General features: G+C 35.9%; 1 protein-coding gene across 2 annotated transcripts in view; it reads left to right on the top strand.

Moving 5' to 3' along the window:
* MARCHF5 (membrane associated ring-CH-type finger 5) overlaps positions 1–17493 on the top strand; it is a 29913-nt gene extending 12420 nt beyond the window's left edge. Inside the window, exons 2-6 of one of the 2 annotated variants that reach the window (XM_082054078.1) lie at positions 6577–6779; positions 12053–12153; positions 13237–13420; positions 13850–14016; positions 15231–17493. In XM_082054078.1, coding sequence (XP_081910204.1) covers positions 6577–6779; positions 12053–12153; positions 13237–13420; positions 13850–14016; positions 15231–15347 — 772 coding nt within the window. In that variant the 3' untranslated portion in view covers positions 15348–17493. Of the gene's footprint in view, positions 1–6576; positions 6780–12022; positions 12154–13236; positions 13421–13849; positions 14017–15230 lie in introns of both variants that reach the window. The other variant, XM_082054077.1, reaches the window with a different exon arrangement.
* The last annotated feature ends 305 nt before the right edge of the window (positions 17494–17798 follow it).

The raw sequence follows: 17798 nt of genomic DNA, 5'->3' as shown, positions 1-17798 counted from the left end.
GTCTGATAATATTAAACAAAGCCTTTAAGAGAACTCAGTTTTGAAGTCCTTGCAAAAGGCACATGCCTGAATAACTGGTTGCAAAGATTTAATTTGTCCAGAATGAACGGTGACTTTTTTTTTTTTCTACTGATAGTCTAGATTGCCTTTGACAAGCTAGAGACTAAAACCCCATGAGATAGCTAAATCTGTGGGGGATGTCTTGTTCTAAGCCAGGTAGAAGCAAAGGCCATAAAAGCCTTGTGAGGCATGATCCAAGCACAGCAGGGGGTGGCTGGCAGTCAAAGGTTTAATTTTATCCACAAGCTAGAAAGTTGCCAGCAGGATTCTGTGAATTGTCCTTTACTCATATCTGTGCCTTTATATAGTGTGGTTAACTCAAGTGTAAAATATTTCTCCTTAATTAGAGCTATAATTCAGAATATATAAATAAGTTTAAGTTGAACCTCCAGTAATCATTAGATCTTTCTGGTACACTTTGTAATTATTCTATGTTTTGTTTTTTGTGTTTGACCGACTGCTTATTGGCTTTCAGTCATCCATGGGCTTTTATTAAAAGCTTTAAAAAAATCTAGTTTAAACAATGCTATCCTGTGATTAGAGGAAGCCAGAACCTATATATGGATACCAGTTGTGTGCCTACATGCTCACAGCAATATTAGCTTGATGTTCTCTATCTAACCTTTCCCTGCTGTTTTTAATGAAAGCGCTACTACAATAAAGGCTAGTTAGTATTGTTTCTAGATTGTCATCAGCTTCTCCTTGCTGACTAGATAGAGCAAAATTGGTTATTAGGTCAGATGGCTTTCAGGAACTTCCTTTCAAGATTTTAGACTTTGTTCGGAGGTGACAGTGTGTTTTCTGGCTGAACAATCCAGGATGGCATATGGCTGCTATGCCATGCTGCCTTAAAAAGGATCCACAGAAGTCATGAGGGAGCATCTAAGACTACTATTTTTGCACTGGTATCTCTGTTCCTCATTCTGCCTGTGTGTGTTGGTTTTTTTAGCCTTAAGATAGCGTAAGGATTTTTTGAGTATGATAGAGCTTGGATCAAAGATAAAAATTATTTTCCCCTGTGTGTGATGGCCAGGAAAATATTGGGGAAAGAATGGTGCTCTATGTGTAATCCTGTTGCAGTCTTGCTCTGCTAACGAGCTTCTACTATTGTGGTTGATAGGTTTGTATGCATTCTGCTGTTGAAGTCTTCCTGTTGCGCGTTAGGCTTCACAGCTGAGTTCATCTCTTCCAGCAGTTAAACTGTGAAGCATGGTGTGAGCTGCATTTATTGGGTTAGGTGGTATTCCCCTCTTTGTCGCCTTTATCAGGGGTACGTGGGCTAGGCTCGCATTCTGTTGTGACCAGATAGTGGCCCCGTAGCACAAGAATCTTACTCCTGCTGGTTCTTTCAAACTTGGGAAAAGAAAGTGTTTAGCAGTAGCATTTGCAATGCATTGTTTCTTTTGCTTTTTGAGAGAACAGTTTGCTGTGTTGCCCTGCTAGCCAGCTCCAAAGCAGCTTGTCTGTGTTGGATTCTGTTAGGTAACTCCCTTGACTTTTCCAACATCATAGTCTTCCCGCTTACAAATGATCTTACAGTACTTAGAGTGTAGTTGGCAGGTTTATTGGAAGCTTATTACTATTCTTCATCAAAGATATTTTATCTGTCTGTATAGACTGTGCATAAAAATTTGTTATAGATGCTCATGAAAAATGGCCTCTTCCGAAGAGCAGATTTGTGGATCATCCTTTGGAACAGTGCCTTTTTCTGGCCAGTTACTAGAGTGCTTTCAGCCATTTCTTCCAAGATATGTTTTCATCCTTCGCTGCGTTGGCTCTCTGTGCTATCATTGCTATCACTTATGTTTCAGCTTTTTCACTTTTTTCTTTTTGCATGTGGAATGCAATTACAATAAGCCACTCAGTCACTTCATACTTAGCAGAACAAGGATGCTTTACTTGGATAGCAAGATACCAGCAAATTCCTGCTGCTTTAAGGGAAAGCAGTGTGCTTTATGATGTGGGAGAAACGCAGAAAAGTTTTCTTGAAGAGATTTCTTACATTTTATGAAGGATCTGTAATGAGAGGAAAAATGCTTTTTAGCTCATGGCTCTAGAGCATGTCATTGCATGTTCAAATTTGCATTTCCCATGGTAAGGGTCAGGTCCTGCTAAAAGTCTTGCAAGAATTTTTTTTTCTCAGAAGTTTCCTGGTTTTGCTTGCCATTCATACATATGTGCCACTGAACACTGGGGGAAAAATTTCAAGACTTTTTGCATTCTGTCTTGCAGTACTAAATATTTTAAACCAGCCTGTAAAGCAGCTGTGCTGTCCTAGTTTTGCAGGTCATCTTGTGGACATGATATCTGCTGGGCTTATGGGGCATTAAATATTTCTGCAAATTTTTTACTAGTGTATATAGAATTAAATTACTTTTTTGTATCGCCTACACAGTCATTCCTTCTTGAAAACAAAGCTGTATCATGGTGAATTCAGCTCCCACAGACTGAGGCAGATTTGATTTAAATAACATTAATTAGATCCTTAGAACCTAAGACTGTTTTGGGAAAAAGTAACCTTTAGAAGGTGTATAACTCAATGCAAAGGAAAGCAGTCTGCCTCTAGCTATGTCTGTTGGTGCTGGAGGATCTTACTGGTGTATTGGAGCCGTAACTCCAACCAGGTACGGCAGAGAACAGCTTCCTTACTGATTAGAAACTCATGGTTTAGAGAAACCTGCTTTTAGGTGGGCCTTGGCTTTCTAGATTAGTCATGTAACATTTCAAGTGTAGGCTCTCTAGTCTTTAATACAACTTACTCTCCATCCACTTGCTCTTAACTTATGTAATGTCCTGAAAAGAGTTTGTCTTTGGTAGAGAAAAAACTGGATGTGATAAATGAGCTATTTTTGGAGTCAGAATAGAATTTTTGAGACCAGAGAGATTTAGTTGCTGGGGAGCTGAATTTAAAAGGCATTTGTAACCCTATATTCAAAACTGAAATAATGATATTGGTATGTTTTTTGTGTATGTTTTGGTTTTGTTTTTTTTTTTTTTAAGCCAAGGAAGCGTGGAAAAATACATTAGTGTTATTGATTTGGCTCTGCAGAAAGTCATCAAGGAAAAAGGTTTGAGTTTCTATCAGAAACAATGCTTTGTTCTACCTTGTCAGCCTTTTCTATTTCAGGTTATCTGAGTAGCAGCCTGATTCAGTGGTAAGAATCAAGGTCATATTTTATTCAGTACAAGAAAATGGAAAATCTGGCAAGAGCCAAGCTACTTGTTTTGAAATGGTTTTATTTAGCCCTTTCTGCTACAGCTGCTGTCAATGGAAGGAGATTAAGCTGATGACAGAATACAAGGAATTTACTGTTCATTATTCATGACTTGCTAAAGGTTTAAGTCTGTAAAGGATTTTGTTATTCTTTTCATGGGTCTTTCAGGTTTTCAGATATTATTGCCTGGCAAGAAATTGGGTGAAGCAATTACAGAAAAGATGCATATTTTTCTTGACTTATTAAGCTTAACAGAAAACTTGAATAGAATTTAATCTATGTAGTATTTATGGACAAAGTCACTAGATGAAATTGCAGTGTAGCAAGACTATGTTCATGCTTAAGTCTGTCATTTGAATAAACTTTAGCCTTCTGTGGTATGGTGGCATCTGACCTTACTGGCACCCACAGATCTGACTAGCTCTATTGTGAAGCCTTTACTGTAAAACCAAAAATCTAAGTTACAAATTTAGCAGTCAAAGACCTAAGTAGGATGTGGAATGAATGAGTGAACATTTACCTTTAATGCACAAAAAAAACTGTCGAAGAGGAACAATTCTCAGTAGTATTGTATTGTGCTGTTTGTTCTTACAGTAAATTCAGTGGTTCTTGGTATAAATAGAAAATTAATAAACACTGAAAGAACTTGCATTCCTGAAGAACTTCTTGATATCAAGTGCAATGAATCAAAATGTCTGCCCTACTTTGTAATACTTTCCAACCTTTGTGGTGGTCTCAGCATTTTCATCTAGATTCCTACTAGCTTGTGGCTTGGCTGTCTTTCCTCCTCCTGCTTAGGAAGGTTAGCAGTCCTAAATGAAAGGACACGTTACAGGTGCATATGGGAGCATGAAGGTGACAAGAGGGATGGTAGTACAGGAGAGAATAACATGACAATTGTGATTTAAACAGATGTGGGAAAAGACAGAAGCAAAGTCAGACTTTGCTTTTTCATTTCCATTAAGACAAATGAAAGGAATTGCAGATCTGATTCAAGATGTCAGTCTTCCAACTGAACAGTTTTCTCTAATGCAAACTGATACATTTCTGGTTTTAGAGCCAATGTTAACAATTTACATCTGTACCTGCTATGACAATGTTCTGTACTCACAACTGGACATGTGGATGTGACAGTAATGTTTGTTTTACCTATTTGTTGAATATTAAATTGCCTTTCCTGGAGTCTTCCCTGGAATCTCCATGTCAAATTGTGTTCCCTTTCACAAGCATGCCAGTAATAAGTTGCTACAGGCTATGTTCTGCTCTTAGACGCTCACAGCTTAATTTCAGTTTACTTCACCACTATAAATTAGAAGAAGACTTAGTGCTTTGAAAGAATCTCTTACAGATATTTCACAGGCACAGTAACAAAACATGGTTATTCTTCTGTTGAGAAACATTTTCAGTTTACAAATAGAATACTATCCAAAGTAGTGAGGTCTTAAAAGGAAGCTGTTAGACAAAAATATTTTTCATTACTTCAAGTTTGAGCCTGACAAAATTCAAGTTTCCCATTGTAGATTTTTACTCCATTTCTGCTCATAGAGGAGTTAAAAACAAAACCAGAACATAACCCCCAACCTATTTACAAGTGACATGGTAAGGAGAAATAGTGACCTTTTAAAGGAATTACTACATTTTTGTTGCTTTGAAAGTGGCTCTAGTAAGATGGGCCCTTGCTATGCATGTCATTCCCTTCTAAATTTTGTTTTACAAGCTTTTGTTGGTTAGAAGCTTGTTTCTTTCTTTTTTTATTAAGAGGTGCAGAGGAGAGACCTTCAATATGTATATGTTCAAGTATAAATTTGTCAAGTAAGTCTTCTGACAGCTATTTAGCACTGATTTCTATAAAAGAGAGATGACAATCTGGCAAAATGATTGGAGTGAAAGGGGACTGCTGAATCATAATTTCTCCTCCCAGGTTCTAACAAAGGCTAGAGGTGGGATGCAGAAACGGCAGACCAAAACAAAAATATGAAGGGGAGATGGAGTAGTTGAGAAGCTGAAACAAGGAAGAAATTTGACTGAAGAGTTTAAAAGGCTAGCAAGAAAATTTATCACGGACAACAAATTTTAGGGCAGGGGAAGGAAAAGCATCACGAACCATGGTAACATCCCCACATAGAACTACAATCACAATGCTTGAATCTTAACATATATTGTTAAGAGAACAAAACTTCAGCAGCAAAATAGTGCTGCAAAACTTCAGTTAGTGCATAATGTCTAATTAGAATCTATTTTGATAGTTAAATTATAAGGATGTTGTTGCTATACACTTTTATAAAAGTTTAACTATGATTGCAATGGCTTGTGCAAAATATTTCTTTTAAAAAATGCATCTAACCAGATTATATATATAGTATATCCTTATTTTGTTAGATTTTTTTTTTGTCTGGTTTATTATCTGAATTTCAGTATCTTCAGTATGGGAATCAGCAAATTATTTCACACTAAAAACTAAGTGATTGGGTCAACATATCTGATATGTTCCAAGGTAGATCCATATTTTACTTCCTCTTGCAAGTTGTACACCTTACAAGGCTCTGGCCTAATCATCAGATCAGGTGTCTGGGAGTTGCCAGGATGTGTGTTCCCTTCAGGTCAGGTCACATAGCCTGTCAGTCTTGTGTTTTCTTCTTATAGAATTAACATGTTTGAATTTTATATATCAAGATAATTCTTCAGTGCAGAATTTTCCTCCTCTAGTAGTACAGTAGAATTTTGAAATACTTTGTAACTTAATTTATATTATACAAAATCAATATCTGAATGAAGTACTGTCTTTTTTCAAAGAGAGGGAATGAATTGAATATAATGATTTGCAGTTTGGTTTGTGATACATTGTATATTTGTGTTGTTTTGTCATTTAAGTGGATTGGAGTTAGTTTCCCAAGTAACAGGCTACTGTATTGATTTATACTTTTAATTTTAAAAACTTACAAAAATGTCTACTGTAGAAGGAGATGATAATACATTTAAAATATATGAATTTTTCATGTTTCATTATTCTGAGGTTGAACAGTAGTCTCAATGCTTTTTAATTTATGAATTATCTGAAAGATAAGTTAGTAATTCAGAATGTATTAACAGCAGTTGTTTAGCTGTCTGTAATATTATGTTAATACCAGAACAAGACTGTGGTGCAAAATGCTTACATTTTTTGTAAGAATGAAGTAACAATCATCATCTCCTCTAGGTGCACATTTTCTAAAACTATATGCTTTCATATGTGAAAGCTTATTTTAAGCATGTAAAAGCAAAAAATTATATATATATATTTTTTTCTTTCCTGTAATTACAGAAGCTGCTGGGTTTGCTTTGCTACCGATGAGGATGATCGGACTGCAGAGTGGGTGAGACCTTGCAGGTGCAGGGGCTCCACCAAATGGGTGCATCAGACTTGCCTACAGCGCTGGGTGGATGAAAAGCAAAGAGGAAACAGTACTGCTAGAGTTGCTTGTCCTCAGTGCAATGCAGAATATTTAATAGTATTTCCAAAGCTAGGTAAGTTATGTATCATTTAAATGTTAAACATAATACAATGGATTGTTCTTTTTTTTTTTTTTCTCTTTTGTGTTCAGAGCATCAATTCTGGTGAAAACTTGTCTGTTCCCTTTTCCGGACAGAAAGAAATAACTTTATATTCTGCTAGTGTCCTATTTGGTGGCTTAGTTAAATACCTTCTGAAAATTTTGGACATGTTCCACTTGGATATATTGATAAATCTTATTAGTAATTGACCTATAATTAATTCACAGTTAATGTGACTTTTTTTCTTGTTGAGGAAAGGGTGACTTCTTTCACCAACTGCAACATGTCAGCACATAAACCCAGCCTTTTGTTTTTCCTCAGCTTGCAGAGAAGCTGTTATCGAAGGAAATCCTGAAAATTTTACTGAGCAACCTGTTTCATTACCTGAAAGACATATTTTTACTTTGTTTGGGAAGCATTCCTGAGTTAATATTGCCCTGTATTCAAGAGGCAGAATATCTGTGGTTGCTGGGCACTGCTCTAGCTCTGTTTGTCAAGGCAAAAGAAAAAACTTGGAGATGCTCTTCCAGAGTTTACTTACTTGAGTAGCCCAGTAGGACATTGCACAATATGTTGCATCTATTTAAATAAGCAGTGGTTGCTGTTATTCCAGCCCTCTTTTGCCAGTATGTTCTATATGGTGTATTAAGTAGGGCAGGAAAATGAAATGTTGCCATGGAAACTTTAATTTTGTTTAAAAACCTTAAAGAAATGCTGATATAGCATGTAAGTATAGCTGTTTAGAGGATTTTAAATAATATTTTAAGTATCTTATTTCTGTAATGAAACAGCTGAAAATAACTTGCGTTGTCAGTTCTTTCGGACACAACCTCTTTTCTTTTAGTATAAAGGCTGATGAAATTAAGATGTGAAGGGAATTTTATATGGGTGATGCCGTTTCTTTCCATGATAGAATACTAAGTAATGGGAAAGAAAATATGTACTAGTATATTGTTGATATTCAAGAAAACATAAACCAGCATGAACCTTAATACCAAGTTACTCATATATCCACCACAGTTCAGCTTTGCTATAAGGATAAGGTAGAGAGGAATCTTAATCTCCAACATAAAGAAGGCATCAAAGGATAACATTTAGCATTGGGTGTGGGGGGGAATGGTTTCATATCTGGACACTTACAAGGTACCACAAAACTTGAAGCTGTTTAAAATTCTTACTTGTATCTTGAATTATGAAATTGTTATGTCAGCTGCATTTACATTTCATTTTGGGACTGGAAAAAAGGAAAGCAAGTATAGTTTGGAGAAGATATGTGCACATAGACAACAACAGGAATTTTCATTTGTTCTTGCAATTTGTGGCATACTTTATTTGAAAGCTAAAATCTCTAAATGCTGACATTTCTGGCTTCTGAAGCCGGCCTTAAATGCTTGCACAAGATTGTTCAGCTCTTGCATGCAGTAATCTTTTGATGTATTATATTTTCCCTCACAATACAATCTTTTCTATTTTTAAGATGAGAAGGGCATAAAAATTCAGAGTTGTGTAAGAGTATAGTAGACCTCTGTAGCAGCGCAGGGAGATTAATTTGGCTCCATCAAACATCAGTCATGAAGTTGAAGTGCCTTAAACAAATGAGACAGTCTGGCCTTTTTGTAGCTCTTTATAGTAACCCAAAACTGTTATATCACAACTCAAGCTGTAAGTCAGTCAAGGTCACAGCAGGCAGAGTTAGGACAGTAAGATGTTTTCAAGCAGTAGCCCTGTCTCTGCTGCAGGTATCTTTTGAGGACATTACTAGTCGTACCATTTAAGAAACTAGAATTACTTGAGCAGGGAAGAAGTAACAACTAAAGTTTCCTGGAGGTATCATAGTTCAGAAACTTATTTACATTAAGACTTCTCAGATGTAGTGCTGGAAACTTTTTCCTAAAATAAAATTTCTGTGAAAAGGCACTCCCTAACATAACTGCTTTTATATGTGATTATAGTTTTGAAGTAATGTCAACTTGGGGAGACATCAGCAAATATCTCTATGAGTAACACTGGGTGTCTGTGTATTTACCAATTGAAAACAACCCCCCTAGTGATTATCTTCTTAAAATTACAATTCCATTCAAATTTGATAGTGCTTATCTGTTTTAGAGATTGGTAGTAACTATGTTCTTACTCACTATTTTCCTCTCTTCTGACAACTTTTTTTATTAAATAGGAAAATATTATTGCTACTTCGAAAGTACCTGAAGTATCTTTTCTATTTATTAAATTGAAATAGTTATCTAAAAGTTTTGCAGAAAAAGCTCTGTTAAAGCATTATAGTTTTAAAAAAATATTTTTCTTTTTATTTTGTATTTCCTTTAATTTCTGTGTCAGTGATATTTAATTTCCTGCTTCTTCCTTAATGCTATCTTGAAAGAAACAGTTATGTTTGTCCTCCTTTGTCACTACTTTCTTCCTAAAAGGCTAATTAAAACAAAAAATATTGGAAGAAGGTTTTTTTCTAGTTTTTTTCCTCAAGATTCTATACCTAATTCTGCAGCTTGCTTCTTTTAATGGTTAGTATTAGTGGGTGCAATTTGTTAGTGCTTTTAGTTAGACTTCTGTTGCCATATCACCTTGCCAAGACGTATGTGGTGAGTTTCAGGGCCTTGTGTTGCCCTTTAGGACTCAAAAAAATGTGATGGGTTTTTTGAGTCTCTTGTCTTCACATTTTTCAAACAAATGTAAGTTTTCAAAATGTCACAATTAAACAACTTTTTCAGTGATTGTGGGAAACAGTCAAGATGTGTAAGTTACTGTGTGTTTAGCACTTGAAGTTATGACCTTGTTGCTACTTTCAGCACATTGATAGACATCCCAGCACTTTAAGTCTGTCCTGGAAAGTTAAACACAACTGTTACTACAGTTGAACTGCCTGTTCCAGTTCTTTGGATTTTGAGTAGAGTGTTCCTTCTTCAGAGACCCTTTAATTTTGGTACCTAATCAATAATAAGATGCTCAACTTGAGAATAAATTAACTTTATAGTTGCGCTTTGTCAGCTACTTATGGACTAATTTACATGGGTTGATGTATTTGAAGCAGGGTGCTGGTGAGATGTTTAGTGTCTTACAAGACACATAGGAAGATGCCTCTTGCACTTAAAACTAGAACTTATTACTAAAACAAAGAATGCACACTGTACTAGAAGATGTACACAAAGGTAACAAGTTTGAAGTACATGAGTAATTGGTTAAGAACTTGAAGCTCCAGCAGAGCTAGAGACTACATGAAGCAAGATTCTGCCCAAGTTGCTTAGCACTGCCCACTAGTCTGACTTGGCAATATTTACAGTGACTTCTGTCGAGACTGCATATAAGCTACATGTGTTTAAATTGCAGCGCTTCAGTCTGGCATTTGCACACACACCTATCTATGGGAAAAAAAAAAACCCTGTAATCCTTCTATAAGGTCTCTGAATGCTATTGCTGTACAAACAGTATGTAAATCCTACCCTGTTCTCAAAAAATAAAAAAAAAGCCATATCACAAATCAGGTGTATTTGGGAGTGCTTTACAAGAATACCAATGCCGATAAAACATAACAATGAACAACTTCAATTAGATGTTCCTATTGCTTGTTTTCATTGGCTGACTTGAGCTGAGTAGAGCTGGTTATTTTGAAAGCATTCACACTAGAACTGTTTTCTTGAAAGAGAAGAACCAACTAAGTCATGAAACAGGAGTAACAATTTTATCAATGTGGCTGACAAATAAACTTTGTGCAAATTTTTTTTTAATGTGAATTTCAAATCTTGATCATACATTTAAATGCATGGCTTTTAATTCTTTTGGTGTAAATTGATAGCTCAGAGACAATCTCTTTGGGAACAAGGTGATAACTTATCACCACCCTAAAAAACTAGGAATATAAAATTGCTATGTACTAGGAGTATTCAAGCCAAGAATTGAACAGCAAGTAATTTTTGTATATTTGGACAACGTCAAATACGATGCTTTTACCTTTAGAAAAGTAGAAAAGAAAAAAGCCTTGACACCTAATCTTCTTAGTTCTGTGCAAGCTCAGAACAAGTTTTGATTAACTGGAAGTTAGGACACAACTCAAGATCGTGCACAAAACAGAGCATGTGAACTAGCACTGAGTGGAAGTCCTGTAGGTCTAGTCTCTCAGGACTTCAGTAAACCACTTAACACCATTGCTCAAGAGATCACTCCCTGCCTCCCCCCCACCCCGGAAGAAGACCAAAAAAAGAAAGATTAGGAAGTAGTAAAATAATTAGATGCCAAGTGGATAAACTGTGATGATTACATGGAGGATTAGTTACTTGAAGAATGCCTATGTGTTTTGAGAATAACTTTAATATTTTCACTGATTTTGGTAAGGAAAAAGTAGGAAGGAGCTAATGCAGAACTGGAGGAGAACAGTCTGTAGAATTTGTTGACAAATAGGAAAGTAACATGGAATCTGAACATAGTGTTGACATTTTTGACTTCCATACATACATTTTAGACTTCAGTTTCTGGCTTTTGCTTTGCTGGTGCTCTTACACTCTCTCAAAGAAAAGATGCAAGTGTGCCCTTGGTTATGTCACCAAAGTTGGTCAGGGTAATGTCTTGTTTTGTCTGGAAGGTGCAGTTGTCCATAGACAGAACAATGAAACTCTATTCATGCGTTTTTGTCCATGGCAATAAATAACCTGAACAGGAGGGCTTTTCCTCCAACATTTGAGAGGTCATTTTCTAAAAATATTGAATGTAGCCTCTTCCAGCAGAAAGAATCTTTCATATTGACTGTGCTACTTTGTACTGTAGAGCAGGATAGCTTAGTGACAGAATTCTCAGGTGAGGCTGTCAAAAATAAGCACATGAAGTACATTACTACTAATTAGTATTTCCTTTTTGAAAACTAAAATATCTAACAAATAAAAAAAGCCACTAAGCCCAAAATGATTTCTACAACAGAAGAATTCTGATTCAACACAAAGCAAGCTAGTCAGCTTTACTGGGTAAATTAGTCAGTGCTCTAACCGGTATATTAATCTCTCAGAAAGATGTTGTGATGAATGAAATGGTAGGTAGAAATAAGATACAAGTTTAGCTTATTAGCTTTTTAATTATATATTGTCATTTAAACAGTATGCGTGGGATGTCAGATTTGCATTTTGCCAGATTTTTTCTTATCAGTGATAGATGCTGAGAGTTTTCTTCAGTATGCTTACATGCATATATTTTGAAACCTTACTTTTCCTTTATCATAGGTCCAGTTGTTTACGTTTTGGATCTTGCAGATCGACTGATCTCAAAGGCATGTCCATTTGCTGCGGCTGGAATAATGGTGGGCTCTATATACTGGACAGCTGTTACATATGGAGCTGTGACGGTGATGCAGGTACACGTGTTCCTTCTTACCAGCTTTGAAAGCAAGACTTCTAAAGAAATAGTCCATTAATGAAGACTCCTCTTTCTTCAGCTTAAAACATGCTTTAGCTGATTTCAGCACTTTCAGTGTAGTTAATAAATGAATTGAAGACAGCTGGATAGAAAGCTTTTCACTTTTAACTGATCATACTGTATAAAGCCACGTAGGCCTGTTCAAACATGGTTTGGTGTGCAACTAACAAAATTCCCTACTCCTGCAGCTGGCTGCCCCTTGTATGGCACACTGGTGAACGCACTTCTATTCTTGCAGAAAAGGTGTCATTACCACCTAACTATTAATGGATAGTCTAATTCTTCAGAAAATACTTGAGACTAATCTTTTACCTATAGAAAAATTTTGCTAGTAACATTCAAAGGGTTGAGACATGAATTTTTCAGTACTACCACTTTTTTTTTAAATTTTATAAAGGAAAATGCGTGGTCTGGATGGTGCATTTTGTTCATAAACAACAAATGCAAAACACTGCAAATTAAGAGTATGTTCTTCTAATTGCTTCAGACTGTATGGTTAGTTGAAAGGGAAAAATACTTATTTCTCTTCTGTTCTTGTGGACTTGCTATTTAAATATAAAAATGATGTTGATAGGTGGTCGACTGTTAACTATTGAAAGACTCGTTCATGGCTGTCCTTTTTTATTAAAACATCTTGAGATACTTGCTATCAATTTATCCTTTAAAGAGCAAATTGTAAATTCTTCTATGTATTTTGGAAAGCATGCTGGTTTGATGTTTCAGATATTTAGGCTTTTACTTAACACAGAAGCACATGAAACTTTTCTTGAGATGGTGAGGAATTGTGTTACAGCTCTCTGCAAGATTAATGATTTGCAAGCTAGAGCTGGTAGCTTGCCTGCATTACACTTGATAAGCAACCAAGGACACAAAGGGAATACTAACTATTTTAGGTGAAATGGTATTCTTTTTTCTTAACTTAAAATGCGTGGGCAACCCCAAACAAACTAGTGTTTTTTAAAATTATATTATTTGTTCAGTTGTGTGTGTTATGTTTGTCAACTATATGCATGTTTACCAGGTTGTGGGTCACAAAGAAGGTCTTGATGTCATGGAGAGAGCTGATCCTTTATTTCTTCTGATTGGACTTCCCACTATCCCAGTCATGCTAATACTGGGCAAGATGATTCGTTGGGAGGACTATGTGCTCAGACTGTGGCGCAAATATTCTAATAAGCTACAAATTTTGAACAGCATATTTCCAGGTAATGTGATTAAATTTAAAAGGGAATATCAAGCTTGAATTTGCGTCTTTAGGAGATGGGGACAGGCAAGTAGTTTTTGCCATTCTTAAGTAAAGGTGATTAACACCTTCACTCTGTTTTTTGTTCAGTCTATTCAGATTCAGTTTGTAAAGTGCCTGGTGAGAAAGCTGGGCAAGAGGAGCAGGAGCATGGTGTCAGTTAAGGCCTTGGTAACAGAAGAAGCTACTGAAAAATCCTGGGTCTTATTTGACAGTAAAAATGAACACAGTCATTTAATAGAAATGGATCATTCACTGAGAAGAAGGCTAGTTCTCCAAAAGTAATTGGGCTATAGACTTGTAATGAAGTGGGGGGCAGGAACTAACGTGCTATGTTCTGTCAGAGGTTGTGGCTGTGTAACCTTCTCTTCCCCCACTCTCATCCCTTTAGGCATTGGATGTCCTGTTCCCCGTATTCCAGCAGAGGCCAACCCTTTGGCAGACCATGTCTCTGCTACACGTATTCTATGTGGAGCTCTCGTTTTCCCTACTATTGCCACAATAGTTGGCAAGCTGATGTTCAGCAGCGTTAACTCAAATTTACAAAGGACAATCTTGGTAAGATTCAGTTGGGGTTTTTTTTTGTTTCATAAACAATTATAAAATGGGAATATGAAGTGTTGAGTTGTGGAAGGAGTGGGGAAAAAAAATAACATAACTTGATCTAGAATGTGAGTGGCATTTGATTAAGGGAAGGGGTTTTTTTTAAGGCTGCTTATCTTGGCAGTGGACAAGCATCACGTGTGTTAGAGGCTTTATCCGTATGACTGAAACTAATCTCAATTCAAGACAAGGCTGAAACTTGTATCTGGTACTGTACTAGGTCGAGCTAAGCAGTAATTAAGGGTGATAATGACGATGAGGAACCAGCAGCTTCTAAGAACAATCTCTGCAAGTGAAGTCTGCGGTTTATATTATCAACATGTTCATATTAGTGTTTGTTTACTGATTCTTTGAGAGAATCCCTTTATTACTTATTTTAATAAGGAGAGAAAACAAACTCTCTGTAGAAGTGGAATGAAGGTGGAGGACAAAGATAAAAATATCTTCCTTTGTGAATATTCTCTCTGGCTTGGAGCCTTTCAGAGGAAAACACACTGTATTTGGTTAAGATGCTACCTCTGGTCATCTGACTGTCACTTCAGACCTGTTTTCAATACCAACATGTTTGTATGCCCCTCTCTTCCATATGGAAGAAACAGGGATATTACAACTGTTTATGCAGACTAAAGGCTTCTTAGTGTCTCTTCTTATTTGGAAGAGTTGAGATAAACATTTTGTAAAACTTTCTGAGAAGTTTGCTTTACAAAAAAGCAGATTTTATTTCAATCCACACTTGCTTTTGGCAAGTGGCTTTTTTCATAAATAGTATTATTCCTTAAGCCATGTATAGTATATATTCAGAGAAGGGAGGAAAGCAGATACATATCTGCATTGTACTTTGTTATTTAAATAGGATGGGGTTTGCTTTTTTTTTGTTTTTTAGAGGGTTTTTTTAGAATATTTGTCAGACTTCCAAGCAAATAAAAGGTTTCAGAAGATTTTATAGATCCAGTATGTAATCCCTTTAAGTAAAATCAACCTCTGTAATAGCGCATTGTGACAGAAAACTTTGAGATACTCATTTGGAATTGTTCTTATTAGTTAAACTTCAAAAGAAAATGCTATGTGATTGGAAAAGACATTTTCTTTGACCAGAAATTTTTAAAAATAATATTTCTAAGGATATGACACTGAACTGTGCAGGTTTTCAAAATATCTTTTCATTTCAGGGTGGAATAGCTTTTGTTGCTATAAAAGGAGCTTTTAAGGTTTACTTCAAACAGCAGCAATATTTGCGCCAAGCTCACCGCAAGATTTTAAATTATCCTGAGCAAGAAGGAGCGTAAGGCTGTGACCTCCAGATGTCGTACAGTCTCACCTAACAGGTTTCCATGTTGTGTTGGTTCCATCGTTATTGCACAGTAGTGGAGAATTGTGATACGTTGCTGCTCCTATTTTTTTTCTTGATATATAATAAAGCACTGTCTTGTGGCAGGGTAAATCCTTCAGCAACCACTGAACCTAAGAATGTGACTTTCATTATATTTGGGTATTTCTGTTGGGTGACAGGCTTATGAATTGTTTTCTTGAGCCAATATGCTGAATGGAAAAAAAGCGCATCAACTATAGAACAAAAGCATTTTAAATTGTGTAGTTAATGTAAGCTATATCCAAATGCCTTTTCTATATGTGTTTTCATGCCCATGCTATCATCCAGTTCAGCATTTCTCACAATGAAGGGAATTTTTTTTAGAAAAGAAATGAGAGTCATTACCAAGGAGAAGTAATTGTGGGACATCAGTCAATAAAGATTTCCTTGGTTGTCACTGGTATCAAACAGGGAGTGTAAAACACTCAAATGACTGGTCAGAGAAAGCAGTAGATCACTCCACAAGACTTGTGTGTCAGCTTTAGCCACCTAAGAACTAGGTGGTGAAATTAGCACGGCTTCCAGGTGACTTTTATTACTGGTCGTTTCTTCTGTCCTGTCATATCTTTTGCAGTGCCTAGGGTTATTTTCTCATGGCTCTTTTAGTTTTGTAACTGGTGCTGGATAGCATTTTTTTCCTCCACAGTAAAATAATTACATAAGGGGGAGTAAATTTCAGTTCCTCCTTTTGTATTCAAGTATTAGAGCACTTGTTTAGCGTTCATGTTCCTTTTGCTTATGTAAATATCTGTACCAGTACAAAGAGCAGTGGCAGTGTGAGGAAACAACAATGGATGCTAAAGCTAGACTTAAGTGACAGTTGAGGGCGGCCTTCTAACCCTGCAGGCCTGGGGGTGGCTCAGTCCCAGGACTGGGTTCCAAGGCAGGACCGGCTGTGAGGGGATGACACTACACAGTGGTACCTGACCCACAGCAGTGGGACAGGCGCCCCTAAGGCAACTGGGCTCCATTTGGTAAAGGACAAACCTTAAATATGTAATAAACTGAGTTTATTTATACAGTAAGCTTTACTGTTACAATATGTTCAGAGTAGCCAGCTGAGGGAGATTGTTAGCACTTCAGTTATTTGATGTATTCATGCACCTAATTTCAACAGAAATTAACTGGTTTGTGAAGTTAAATTTTGACAAACATGATACAGCCATTGAATATTCATACCACACCTAACCTAGATTTAGTAGTTGAAGTGTTTTCTGAACAACAATTTATTTGATTTTTCTCAAAGTTGTGGGTGATTGTTTTTTTTTTTTTTTCCTTGTTCATATTAGTATGTCAAATGCATGGAGAAAGGTTTAAAAATTTTTTTTAGTGGAAGTATTCATAAGTAAATATTTCTTTTCAGCAGAAATAAAGTAAATGCAGAATGGTCTTCACGTTTGACTGCAATAATGTATGTTAGAGAAATTCAAAATATGATACTTTTTCTATAGTATGTTTATCTTAATTACTGAGATGTAATATTTTAGACCTGTACAAAAGTGTATATAATGGCCAACTAGTATTCCAAAACTATACAGGTATTGAAAATTACACATTCAATCAATATCAAATACTTCTGAGGTCTTGCTGTAACTGAAGAATTACTATAATCTTGCAAGTCTGCTGATTATATTTGTCTTAGTGGGCTCACTTTTATATAAAACTCTAAATATAGAGTAGCAATCTCTGAAGGTTGCTGCTTTCTGTAAGATAGTCTTGAAACAATATAATATGTATTTCTTACAGAATTCCTCATTTTGAGAAAAGAGCTTTTCAGTGGTCCTCACTGTATATATTTCCAACCAATTTATTACTGTTTTTTAAAGTCTCATTAAGAAGTGAATGATGCAAAAATTACTGGGTCTGAAACTTGTTCCATGGGAAAGCTCGTAGTCTTCTCTGGAAGTTAAAGCTATTGTAGAAATACAATTATAAAAATACTGTATGGATTATAAAATTATTTCACCTAAGTGTCAGAAGTTCATGACTGTTGTAAATCTTGTTTTTAAGTATTGCAAATTATAGTGACATCGAATTAGGTTGAATAAATATTTTTTACACTTCCTTGTGTATTGTTTCGGTTGAACAAAAGCTTGTAGCAAAACTTCTGGGTGAAAAAATGTGTTTCGTTTTAATGCATATCTAGGGATTTATATAAACAATTTTAAGTTGATAGCCTAAAGAAATATCTTGGAGATGATGGAAGAATTACTATAAGACTTTAAACTTACATTTTTTGGGGTAATGCATTTCTCAAATACTTTAAGCAAAAGAATTGTTGCAACATGAACAACTTCGGGTAATACAGAAGCCGGGTTGGGAGTTACTACATATATCTGGGTTGGCTGATGTGTGGAGCATTACTGAT

This window comes from Streptopelia decaocto, assembly GCF_964273445.1.
Source record: "Streptopelia decaocto genome assembly, chromosome: 5".
NCBI lineage: Eukaryota > Metazoa > Chordata > Aves > Columbiformes > Columbidae > Streptopelia > Streptopelia decaocto.
This window is presented reverse-complemented; position numbering and strand designations above follow the sequence as displayed.